The 13644-nt window shown below is 37.4% G+C and overlaps 1 protein-coding gene across 1 annotated transcript; it reads left to right on the forward strand.

Annotated features, from left to right (window-relative positions):
• Positions 1–9563: 9563 nt before the first annotated feature.
• On the forward strand, positions 9564–10121 carry LOC114745549 (uncharacterized). The gene has a single exon (XM_028933709.1). It carries the CDS (start codon positions 9564–9566, stop codon positions 10119–10121), a length of 558 nt encoding a protein of 185 aa, XP_028789542.1.
• The last annotated feature ends 3523 nt before the right edge of the window (positions 10122–13644 follow it).

The raw sequence follows: 13644 nt of genomic DNA on the forward strand, positions 1-13644 counted from the left end.
GACTAAACTAAATGTAATGAAACAAACCTAAGCTACTATTTTTTGGTATTTTTGGATATGATGATGAAATGGAAATAAATGATAGGAAATCTCCTGAGAATGGTTTTGATGGCAATCATAGTTCACTCAAGATATTGGGAGTTTCACAAATCCATTAGGTTTTCTTGATAACAACCTCAATAACGCATTGAGTCCAATGTTTAAATCAATGAACTTCAAATTAAAAACTTTGTTAAGCTCCCCTAATGTGCAATTTGAGAATGATTAATACAATTGGTTCAATGTAACCTACAATCACTCAGTATCAAAACATGACCATGCAAGATAAGAGAGAATCAAGAGAGTTACAAGGAAACATATATGTGACTACATATATTAAGGCACAGAATTCAACATTAACCAATCTAAACTACAAATGTAAATCATTAACCAATGATTACAGTAACAATCCCAAGTTCCTAACTAAGAATTTACAACTCCTAGACCTAGAAAGCCATAATTTGTAGCTAAAAATTGAAAATTGAAACTAAACTCCCCTTTAAAGTCTGGACACTCATGCCACACCACCATTCTTCAAGAGTTGATAAACCCTAGCCCTCCATAGCTTTAAGAAAAGCTCTAACCAAAGTGAATTCGTCAGCCATAGCAGCTGGGAGTGGAAGGAAATGAGATGGAATGAAGAAAGGTGAAGGAAATGGATAGGGAAGAAGATGGAGGTGGAGAGGCAAGAGGATGAGAGAACAGAGGTGTTCTTGATGATAGAATGGAGTGATTGGTTGAAAATAGGGTTCTAAGGGTTTTAGGGGTCCATCTGGGTCGGATCATATAAGTAAAGGTATATTTTTGCGTTCTGGATCCGAATCTGACGTTACTGATACGAGAGAGTTTGCCACGATGAACTCAAAAGTTGGCCACGACGAACTATTCCAGAAGGGAATTTTGGTGAGATTTTGAGAGTTTGCCATGGCGAACTATTCCAGAATAGTCACTGATGCCATTTTCAGACTTTTTGCCACAGCACAACATTTTCTTGGAAACTCTCATATTGTGTAATGCTTTGGTCTTTAATCTTGGCTCTAATTCTCAAGTGTCCTACAATAAAAGGAAACAATTTGAAGCATCAATTGTCCTAGAAATCAATTGAATACAATTAATAACCAATTATGACAATTTTACCCTAAAAAAGACACTAACTCAAAGTAAGGACTCTTAATCTAAATTAAGCATAATTATCATCAAAAGGAGCCAAAATCTATGATAAATACCCTTAAAATGATATGAAATAACAAAGAACAATTGGGTTCAATCACTTAACCATAATCATTTTATTTATCCCTAATTAAATTTTAATCTAACTTGATTTAGTATTTTTTCCTTTCCTTTTTCTTTTTATTCTCTTTTTCTCTTTCTTGGCCAATTTGGGCATGACATGTGTCCTTGACATTCTGTTAGAAATTTTACCACCCCGGTTATCGTGACTGTCTATTGAATCGTAATATAATATTGGTTTATTTTATCTGATAGCTGAAAAATTCTAGTATCTCAGAATTCTTATATCAGATCACCATTAATTATATCTTAGTAAAGGGAACTTTCTTGATTAATTTCATAATTTTTCTCCCTATATAACTCTTTAAATTGCCGTTTTTGTAAAAACAGACAATTTATCGATATTAATTTAGCTTTAAATTCAATTAAATCTAACCTCCTCATCATTTAGGGTTGGAAATAATTTTATAAATCTCTATAATTCCTAAATGAATTTTCTTTAATTTTTCATAATTTTCTGAGATCTCTAGGTATTTTTAATAATTGACATTGGCTAATAAAAGGCACATATATGGCCCCACCTTAGAGGAGCAGTGGGGAAAAAAATAGTCAACAGTATTGACCTATTAGTCAACCTTATTGAGTCACATAGTAGAAATTTTGCTCTACCGGGTAGATAGGGAACTGTCTAACACTTACCCGTATTGCATTCTAATTTTTCTACTGCTCATAAAATATCTTCTGGTGACTCATATGATGACTCATCACCCTTATAAATGAAGCATATGGGAAAGAAGAAGAGAATTCAAGTTGAACTTGTCTTCCTCAAAATATCTAAGATATTTTTTAACTTTGTCTCCTAATTAAGGGACATTAATTATTTAACATTTGACTGGAGCATTTTATCCAATCCTGAACTCCAAAAAGTCATCTATTTATACCATAAAATTTGTTTAATTCTGTAGAAAATCTATGAATTTTCTCAGATCATAACTCAGACCATAAGTATTTCTTTTTAAATTTCCTATCACAAACCCATAAACTACATTTTGGCCTAAAAAAATGTTAAAGCCATTCTGCTGGCCTTCTAGGGTTGAGACTAATTTTATAAATTTTATAGCCTCTTAGATCATACATCCCCATTTTACCATAATTTTCTAAGGTTTCCTTATGACTCAAACAATTAAATCTACCTCTACATCTCAAACTGAGCCATAAACTTATAAATTCCTTTTAAGTCAACTTAAGGGCATTTTCATCATTTCTCCTCATATACAAGCCTTAAAATGTCATTTTCCATTTTTTGGAATTTTTTAGAATTTTTTGGGTATTACTTCCATTTTTACCTGTTCCTGGCTCGAAACTTTCTAAAATTATGATTTTGCCCTTGGTCAAGTAAACATCATAAATCACCCTATTATGGCCTCTATCATAACATTGGTCTAAACTAACCTCTTTTCTCATTTCTGAGCCTTGAGACTTCACTGGAGCCTCTAACTTTCTTTACATTTTAGTCCCTAGAACTTTCTCTATTTACAGTTTAGTCTCTAAAACCCTTTAACATTCCTTTTACATTTCTGGAACTCCTACTCATAGGAATTTAGTAGCTACCTATCTTAGGTTAATCCGTGTATTCTTAGGCCCAAAACTTGGGGTGTGACACTTAGTCTTGAAATTTCTCTCTTAATTAAGTAAATCATAATGTAATTAAATTCCAAAGTCAAGATCCTCTCCACTTAATGCTTGACACTTGGAAAGCTTTAATTACCATCCATTAGAGGCTTGACAAGTGGCAACTTGTAGGCCAAGTAAAGTGCAAGACTCTAGTCTTCACTTTATCGGTGCACTTTTACTCTGGGTTTAACTTCTTTTCTATAATTACAGTGCTCTGGCCTCTGTAATTATTTTCTGTCAGATACATAAATTATTCTCCTCATTTTTATCTTTCCAAACTGTCCTCTTTGTCTCAAATTTAATTTCCCAATAATTAAATAAAAAGAAAAACTAATTTCCTTCTTTTTAGTATTTTTTTACTTTTCAAAAGAACTGGGAAAAATCTTGGATACTTGAGAGTCTTCTTTTAATTTCATAATCTCTTATCATTCCTTGGGATATCATAGGATTTTCTTGGGATTTTATCCTCCTTCTAATTATTTATTTTGAATTTTCCAAATAAAAGGCCTTAAATTAGCCTAAATCACCCTTAAATTCCTTTGTAATTTCTCTAAGGGTAATTTGGTCATAAAACCAATTTTACAATCCCATATAATTTTGATAGAACCCAATCTTTATATGGTTTTCTCAAGTGTTTTCTAATGTTTTGCAACAATTTTACCCTCATTATGCGTGCATTTATATCCATTTGATTACATTGAGTCATGCATTGCATTTTGTTGTTTAAAGGGTAAAAAGAGTCATTTTTCTCTTCTAGATTTTAATTGTCGTGATCTGTAATCATTTGGTCATTACAAAGCTCTTTGTTATGATTTTCAGGCAATTAGAAAAGGACCCAAGAGTCATGATAGAGTATGGATGGAGCCAAAATATTACAAAGACTAAAACACAAAAGTTAGGAGTGTTCTGCCTCCCCAGGTCGCGACATGGACTACTTAGGTCACAACCTGGATGTCCTTTTAATGAAACTACGCGTTTTGGACCTGAGTCATGACATAGAACATCTCAAGTCGCGACCTAACCGCCTGAGTCGCAACCTTACATTCCTGAGGTTGCGACCTGAGTGTGTTAAGTGAAGCTGTGCATTTTGGAATAGGTTTCTGAGCTTCTATACCTAAGGAGGGCAGCCATCATGAAAGAAGACTCTTCCATTCTGTAGATTTACACATGGTTGAGCCACTATCATCTTCTCTCAAGTCTCCATTGATCCTACACCCAAAACTTCCATTTTTCTTCATCTCTTCATCATTTTCTGTATTTTCTAAACCGATCAAACCACTCCAACACCCTTCTTCTCCATTTTTCTAACCTTATTTTTAGCTTTAACCATGGCTATTCATTCCTGGAGTGATTGCGATTGGTTTGAAGGCATGAGAGGCTAAACCCTTAGCCTCTTGGTGATGGAAGACAAAGCTTGAGCTCAAGGACTTAATCAAGGAGTTTTCTTTCTATAGTCTAAACCATTGTTTAGTGTTGTGTTGAATTTTTCTAGATTTAGGAACTTTCTGCACTTGTATCAAACTTGGTTTATGATTGTAAATCTTATGTTTAGACTATTCTATTGCATTTAGATTGGATGATGTTAATGTTTATTAATCTATTTAATATTTCAGTTTGAATCCTTGTGTTCAGTTTGATTATCAGTGATAGTTGTTGATTAATCTGTGTGCTTGGTATTCAGTGGTTGTCGATTGACATTCAGAGGGCATTTGCATCATTCATTCATTTACACTCTAACTGGTTTTCAGTAGTGTCTTATGAGGTGTTAATTAACTTTGGTTAAAGTGAGTTTTCATTAATCAAGACATTGGACCCAAGTGATTACTTGGGGTTTTCTTCAGACTTAGAGGTTTTCCAAACTCCCAATCATTCTAAAGAGCAGTGACAGCTAAGCTTTCATCATCAAGAGACTGTTTAACCATAATTCTCTTTTAATCCAAAACATTTTTTCATTCATTCAAAATACCAAAAATAATTAATTTTCTGCACTTTGCATTTGTTGCACCACTTTTAAAACAACTAAAACCCTCTTTTTACAATGTTTCTGAAACCCAATTTAGGCTAGGATTTCCAATAACAAGCTCCTCGAGAAGAACAACTGGTTGCATCCTATACTACATTTTATCTGGTGCAACTCTCTTTCTTGACGATCTGGAAGGTGACAGTCCAGCATATCGATTAATGGCGTCGTTGCCAAGGAGCCATGAATTGGTTCCCTAGTAATTGGTTTTCCTTACCATTGTGATTTGGGTCGATTCTTGTAGAGTTTTAGTTTTTGAACTTAAAAATTTCATAGCATCAAAAGTTTTGAGAAATATAACCAAATATCTTGTTTTTCCTATACATTTGCATTTGCATTTTTTGCATAGCATTTTGCATTTTATTCTAGCTTGATCCTGAGTGTTTTAGCCAATTGCTTGAAATTTTGAACTCTGTGCATAGTTGATCAGCATCTGGTTGAAGTACTTAGTATTTTTCTTCAAAGATTTTGCGAAAATAGCTCTATGTGACCTTGAGTCGTGACCTCACATATTTGGTGTCGCAACCTAAGTGGTTGAGTCGCGACCTGACTTGTGGCTTGTCGCAACCTCAACCTGTTGTTATCCAGTGTTGCTCTCGGTCTGTTTAAGTCATGACCTGGGATTTTGCAAGTCGCGACCTTGACTTCCTTTTCTTTCAGGGTTGCTTTCTGTCCATTGAAGTAAGGAGCTAGACTTTTGCAAGTCGGGACCTGATCTGGTTTTCCACTAAAAATCTTCCTGAGTGTTCTGACTTACTCTTTTTGCATAACTTTGCTTTTTGCACATACTTTAAGAGTGTATAGCACTGTATACACCTCAAACTCACCGAACATTATTTGAAATCATTGAGTTTGCCTCAATTTTGAACTACACACTTGGTAAATATACAGTTTTGAACTTACATCTTTCTTGAACTCTATTTGTGCTTGAATTCTGAAGTAATTGTACATGCCTAGAGCGCGTAGAGGCAGGAGAGGTAGACATACAGGATCTCATAGCCCGCTTATTTTACAAGCCCTACCCTAGTCTTCTAGTGAGAGTGAGGAAGTAGAAGAAAAAATTATGGCTGAAGTACCTCCTCACGGTAGGAATGGGAATGGTAACCATAATAGACCTAATAACAGTGGTAACGAGGGGTAAGGAGAAAATAATGGCCACAATAGGATTAATGAACAACCTAGGAGTAGAACCATTAAGGAACTAACTCAATCTGATGGGAACTTTGAACCTATGCCTGATGTTTTTCCTACTTTCAATACAGATTTTGAAATTAAAGGTCAATTGATTCACTCATTGCCTAAGTTCCATGGTCTTGCAGGAGAAAACTCATACTTGCACCTCCAGACTCTTTATATGCAATACTTGTCCATGAATCCAGTAGGAGCCAGTATTGATGATGTCATGTGGAAGGTTTTTCACTTATCTTTGGAAGCCAAAGCTAAAGAATGGTACATGAACTTGCCACTCTATGTGGACAATGCCTATGAGTCATGGACCAGTTTGAAGAAAGCATTCTTGGATAAATACTTTCCCTCCACAAAGATTTCAGCCGCCCACAAGGAAATTTTAGCAGCTAAGCAAGAGGCATTTGAGATGTTCATTGAATTTTGGAGTCAATTTCAAGAGATGCTCACCTGGTGCCCCAACCATCAGATTCTTAAGGAGTATTTGGTGTAATATTTCTACAATGGGTTGTCAACATATGATGGACAAGTTTTGGATGCCGCTGCAAATGAGTCTGTGGAAAATATGGAACCAAGAGCTGTATGGGAGTTGATAAGGACCTTTGCTCTTAATAGACAACATGTGAGCTCAAGGGATTCAAGAAACCCCAAATCTGAAAGAGACCCCCTCTTGGTAAAGCTAGCCCAAGACATGTCTAAACTTGCAAATACAGTTGAAAGCCTTCGCTCCAACAAAACTCACTCTCTTGCCCTAGTAGCTACAAGTTGTGAAGTTTGTCAGTCACTGATGCATACTACCTCAAATTGCCTTGGGCCAGTTGAAGAAGTGAATGCCATATACCAAGTAAGAGAGGGGGAAAAGGGACCCCTACTTAAACACCTACAGCCCCAGTTGGAGAGATTATCCAAACTTCAAATGGGATGGGGGAGCAAATAGACCAAACCAGTTCCAAGGCAATCAATTCCACAATCATGGGGCCTCCTCAAGCACATTTCAAGATCCTTCAAGAGCAGTGGTGACAACCCCATAACAGACTATGGTATCTCAACCATCGCTAAGAGGAGATGACACCTCTCAACTTTTGAAAAGCATGGCTGCTCAGATGACAAACTGATGAGGACCTTTGTCGTTTGTCTTGGGGTTCTCAATCAAAAATAAATCCAAGTTATGCAGTATAGTGCAAACTCAGGTCGTTTCACTTTTGGGAGCCTTTATTAATTACCTAAGCTAGACTAAATGCCATGCAATGCAATGAAATGGGGTTTTGGGTTTTTAAGATTTAAATGAATGGTGCCTAAACTAAATGCAATGAAAACAAACCTAAGATACTATATTTTGGTGTTTTAAGATAATAATGATGGAATGGAAATAAATGATAGTAAATCTCTTGAAAATGGTTTTGATAGCAATCATAGTTCACTTAAGATATTGGGAGTTTCACAAATCCATTAGGTTTTCTTAATAACAATTTCAATAACTCATTGAGTCCAATGTTTAAATCAATAAACTTCATTAATGAAAACATTGGAACCTCTCTCCTGAGTGGGAGTTCTCTCTCTCCACGTGAGAGGTCGTTACGACGGTTATCGTTGATTTCCTTGCGGATCTGCTCTTCCACCGTGCATTGCGGTGGCTAGAGATTATTACAGAGTGATCTTCGTCGCCCACTGCAATAGAGAGCAAAAAGAGTGGTTTCTCTGTTATGCATTGTAACAGAGAAATATTGTGAGATTTACGGAAGTTTCTTTCGGAGGAACGGTGAGCGTCACAGATGGAGGCTGGTGAGAAGTGTGAAGTCGGAAGTTCGAGTAGAAAACCTAGTGGATTGGAAGTTGAGTTGAAATGGAGAAAGAATGAAGAACGTAAATATGTTGGAGGCACGCTTGTTGGTAGAATTATGGCAGAGAAGGCTCTTAATCCAGCGACTGCTATGCAAATGATTCGTAAAGGCTAGAATCTACCGAAGCACGAAGATCTGGAAATTGCTGAAATAGATCGAAAGGCCTTTACATTTGAATTTCGCAAGAAAGAGGATTATGACAAAGTATTAAGGGGGAGGCTGTGGTCGATTAATGGTCTGCTATTAAACATACAGAGGTGGGACGATGAGATGATCATTAGAGAGGTAAATTTTGATTACTGTCCGTTTTGGATTCAATTTCACGATCTTCCACCTGCTGCAATGGACATTGATAATGCTGTGAAGTTAGGAGGTTTGATTGGAGAAGTTCTCATGGTAGAAGATCCAAGAAATGACAGTCTATTAAGTAGAAGTTTTCTTCGAGTCAGAGTTCTTGTTGATTTGAGGAAACCTTTAGTGACTGGGATGTGGTCTCCAAGGAAAGGCAGGGATCCTATTTGGATCAAGGCTCATTATGAAAGGTTGCAGAACTTCTGTTTTGCGTGTGGCAGAGTTGGACATGATATGAGAGCTTGCGGTCACACTGTTGAAAAGGAAGAGGGAGTGCCAGCTGAATATGGCTCTTGGTTAGGTACTCAGGCTGCTCGTCGTATTAATGAGGCAATTCGAGTTTGCAAGACTGACTAGGAGGAAGCTGATGGTATCAAGAAATACTCTGATGAATCGAAAAAAGAGTACCCAAAATTAACTAGACTAAGGAAATCGGTGACTGAGGAAAAAATAAACACTGATGAGGCTGCTAATTCTAATTGTCAGGATGTGCATAAGGTAGAGTATATTTCAAATAAGATTGAGGAAGCTTCTGAATCCATGAAGAAGGTGCTACAACCAATTGAAGTGAGAGAGTCTTCTGTATTAAACAATGAGAATGCAGTAGGTAAGGAAAACTGTTGTGCACTAAAGGAAGAAAGAAGGCTAATAAAGCGAAGTACTGCTAATGTTGTTCTGCAAGAGAATTGCTCTCTAGAAGTCGTGAAAGAAGATCTTTCAAAAGCACTGGTTGTGTTTGGGAATACTTCTCCCATATCTGAGGTGACACGTGGATTAAAAAAATTTGCATTGAAAAGGAAAAATGAGAAAGATGAGGAGGTAATTAATGTGAAGAGAAGAAAGCTATGTGTGGAGGAACTTCCAGACTTACCTAGTCAACCTAAAATTTCTGGTCAGAAAAAGGAAACAAGGAGGAGACTCCGTTTTATCAAAAAGAAATCTAGGCAAGGGAAAAGATATGAAGCAAATCCATGTCTGGTGAACGATTTTGTTTCTCAAGTGATTGTGAGGGAAGCTGACTTGGTTCCTGTTGATGGTTTTGGTGACTGGCCACAATCAGTCACCAAGGAACAATGACCTTCATTTTTTGGAACTGTCAGGGATTTGGTACGGCCCTGGCAGTGAAAAACCTAAAGGAAGCTTGTCAAAAACATAGGCCTTCTTTAGTGTTTTTAATGGAAACTAAGAAGCATCAGAGTTACATGATGAAAATAAGGAGGAAAATGGGATTCCAGAATGAAATTTATGTGGACTCGAGAAGAAGAAGTGGTGGCCTGGCGGTATGGTGGAAGGAAGAACTCAGCTTCAACTTGATCTCATGCTGTCAAAATATTATTCATGCTAATATTTCCTGTTCAAATGAGGAAGTACCTGAATATCTCACACTGGTGTATGGTCCCCCAAAAGAAGCAAAAAGAAGTAGAGTCTGGGAGAGGTTGAAGAGAATGGCTGGTTCAATTAATAGGTCCTGGTTATGTGGTGGAGACTTCAATGAGATCCTAGATCAAAATGAAAAGATGGGAGGTAATCCTAAGGCTGCTCAAAAAATCCTGAGATTCCATAAGATGATTAGTGACTGTGAATTCATGGATCTAGAGTTTCAAGGGTCCAGATTTACATGGGCAAATGGTAGACTGGGAGAGGCCCATATTAAGGAAAGAATTGATAGGGTCTTTGGAAATGGAGAAATGAGGGAAAAGTTTCCAAAAGCAATTGTGTTTCACCGGGAACCTGTGGGGTCAGATCATCATCTTCTGGTGGTTGACTTCCATTATCAATAGAATAAAAGTCCCAGACTTTTCAGATTTGAACCTTATTGGTGTGAGCATGAGGAGTTTGGAGGGATAGTTCAAAGAAGTTAGGATCACAAAGTTCACCATACTGAGTTTGTCTCAGAAGAGCTTGCTCTAAAATTGAAAAATTGTAGCAAAGATCTGAAGAAGTGGAGTAGAAGAGTTTTTCCTAATAATAGAAAAAGAATTGAGAGTTTGATGGGCAAACTAGAAGCTCATAATGAACAAATCCTAATTGAAGAGGTCCTACGGCAGAAAGAGGCAATTATTGGGGAACTAGAGGAAGTCTGGAAACTAGAAGAGAAATATTGGCATCAAAGGTCTTGGGTGAAATGGTTGAGAGAAGGAGATGGAAACACCAAGTTCTTCCACCTCACCACTGTGCAACACAGAGTCAGAAATAAGATTCTAAGGATGAAGAACGATACAGGCAGATGGTTGGAGGAAGAGAATGCCATAGCGGATGAATTTACTAGTTATTACAGAGGCTTATTCTCGGAGTCTGGTAATAGAGACATATCTGAGGCTCTTGAGTATGTAGAATGTATGGTTACTGATTCTGAAAATCTAAGTCTGATGAGGAGTGTAACTAGAGAAGAGGTAAAGCAAGCCTGTTTTCAGATGGGGGAAGAAAGGCTCCAGGACCTGATGGTTATATTGGGCAATTCTATCACTGCTCATAGGAAGTAATTGGCGAGAAGGTGTTTGAAATTGTTAAAAACTGCATTGAAAAAGGAGAACTAATTGACTCGGTGAACTTTACAGACTTGGTTATGATACCTAAAGTTAATAAACCTGAAGTAGTGACACAGTATCGATCCATAAGTCTGTGTAATTTCTGTTATAAGGTACTTTCGAAAGTTCTAACGAATAGAATGAAATTTTTTATGCCAAAGATCATCTCAGAGAATCAATGTGCCTTTGTGGAAGGAAGAATGATTCATGATATCATTCTAGCTCATGAAGCTTTTCACTACTTGAAAAGAAACAAGAATTCTTCCAGTTTTAATTTGCCTTGAAAATGGATATGAGTAAAGCCTATGACAGAATTGAATGGGACTTTCTTGAAGCTGTAATGTTGAAGTTGGGCTTTGATGTGAGATGGGTGAATTGTGTTTTGAACTGTGTCAGAACAGTAAAATACTCTATCATGCTCTCAGGAAAAAGGATTGCAGAGGTAAGTCCTGGAAGGGGTGTGAGACAAGGTGACCCCTTATCACCTTATCTCTTTATCATAGTTGCAGATGTTCTATCTAATATGGTCTGAAAAAACGTGGAAAGTGGAGTGTTGAAGGGTATTAATATGAATCGGTCTTGTCCAACTCTGTCACATTGTCTATTTGCAGATGATTCTTTTTTTTTATGAAGGCATCAAAAAAGAATTGCAGACGATTGAAGGAAATTCTTGCTATTTATGGAAAAGCATCAGGCCAGCTGGTTAATCTGGAAAAGTCTGGCATTTTCTTTTCTGCGAACATTGATGAAACCAGAAGAAATCGAGTTTGTGAGTGGATGGGGATTAAAGAAACAAGCGATCCGGGTAAATATCTTGGTCTTCCTGTTATCTGGGGCAGATCAAAAGCTGAGTCTCTTGCTTTTATCAGAGAGAAAATGATAAAGAAGATTCAAGGGTGGAAGCAAAAATTCCTCACTCAAGCTGGAAAAGAAGTGCTGATAAAAGTTGTGGCTAATGCAGTTCCTGTCTACCCAATGACTTGTTTTAAAATGCCTCTGAAGACCTGTAAGGAATTTGATGGCCTAATTTCGAAATTCTGGTGGGGGAAGGGGTCTAAAGGTGATGGCATCCATTGGAAAGCTTGGAATGTACTAACCAAGCAAAAAAAAGATAGGAGGATTAGGCTTCAGAGATTTTGCTGACTTTAACTTAGCTATGCTTGCTAAGACTGCTTGGAGAGTTATTCAAAACCCAGATGCTTTGTGGGTTAGAATGCTGAAGGGCCTTTACTTTCCAAGATCTGATTTTCTGAAGGCCATAAAGGGAGGTAGAGCATCTTAGGGCTGGTCAAGCATCTTAGAGGGAAGAGACCTGCTAAAACAGAATCTTAGCTGGAGGATTGGGGACGGTAGGAGAGTGAAGGTATGTGAGGACTGGTGGGTTGGTGAAGGTGCGCTTAAGGATTCTGTGTTCAGCGGCTCTACCAATTCTGAGGTACTTGTTTGTGATCTTTTGGAAAATGATTTGTGGAAAGAAGATTTACTTCTAGAAATGTTTGGCACTGATATAGCTACAGATATCATATGAATTCCTGTCTCTAGAAGTGGAAAAGAAGATAGACTGATTTGGAGAGGAAATAGAAATGGTGAATATTCAATCAAAGCTGGATATAATTACCTAAAGAATGGAAAAAGTGCACCCACAGGATTGAGGCCCGAGACATCATATATGATACCTGAGGGTATATGGAATGAGATCTGGAATTTGAAGGTACCCCTTAAAATTCAGCATTTCATCTGGAGAGCTGTAAATGGAAGCCTAGCCACTGGAGAAAGTCTGTTTAGAAAGAAATGCTGCAAGGACCCCGTGTGCAGAATTTGTGGTAGAAGTGACGAGACAATTGAGCATTACCTACTGCTGTGTGATTGGGTTAAAAGGATCTGGTTTGGCTCCCCCATTGGAATTGTGCTGAATGAGAGAGGCATTTCAGATTTGATGATTGGTTCTGGAAGATGAGTGGTGAAGGAAGAAAAGGTAATGATTTTCAAAAAGCTCTGCTTGCTTCAATCTGTTGGAGTATTTGAAAAGATAGGTGCAGTGTTATTTTCTAGGACATTGAGTTGCAACTAGGAAGAGCTCTGCAAAATGCTATTGCCCTAGTGAATGAGTTTTGGGTGGCCAGGGGATGGATGAGGGAGAAGGATGGTAACTTTCCTAAGGGGGAGAGGTTTGTTTGGTGTAACATCCCGATTTTTGGGCCCTGAAGTACTAGAAATAGCCTGAATGAGATAGGCTACCAGACCCCTTTTTAGTAGAGGTCTTAAAGATGAGAAAGAAAGTTAAAGCAGTTTTAGGGACTAAACTGCAAAGTGAAAGTTTTAAGGGGCTAAAGGGTAATTAAAGTTAGAGGCTCCAGTAATGTCTCAAAGGCTCAGAAAGAGAAGAGAGGCTAGATACAGACCAAAGGTTAAGTTAGAAGCCTCAAATAGATGGTTTTATGAGGTTGAGCCTAAGCAAGGGTAAAACCGTAAATTCAGAAAGTTACGGCCATCAGGGGTAAAAATGGAAAGTACTTAGAAAATTCTAAGAAAATCCCAGAAAATGGGAAATAATGTTCTAAGGCTCTTTTGTAAAGAGAGATGATGAAAATACCCCTGAGGTAACTTAAAAGGAATTTATAAGTTTATGGCTCAATTTGAGATGTAGAGGTAAATTTAATTGTTTGAGTCATAAGGAAACCTCAGAAAATTATGGTAAAATGGGGATGTATGATCTAAGAGACTATAGAAAATTATAAAATTAGTCTCATCCCCAAAAGACCAGCAAAATGGCTTT

This window comes from Neltuma alba, unplaced genomic scaffold (genome assembly GCF_004799145.2).
Source record: "Neltuma alba isolate B1F8T4 unplaced genomic scaffold, ASM479914v2 tig00004705_pilon, whole genome shotgun sequence".
Taxonomy (NCBI): domain Eukaryota; kingdom Viridiplantae; phylum Streptophyta; class Magnoliopsida; order Fabales; family Fabaceae; genus Neltuma; species Neltuma alba.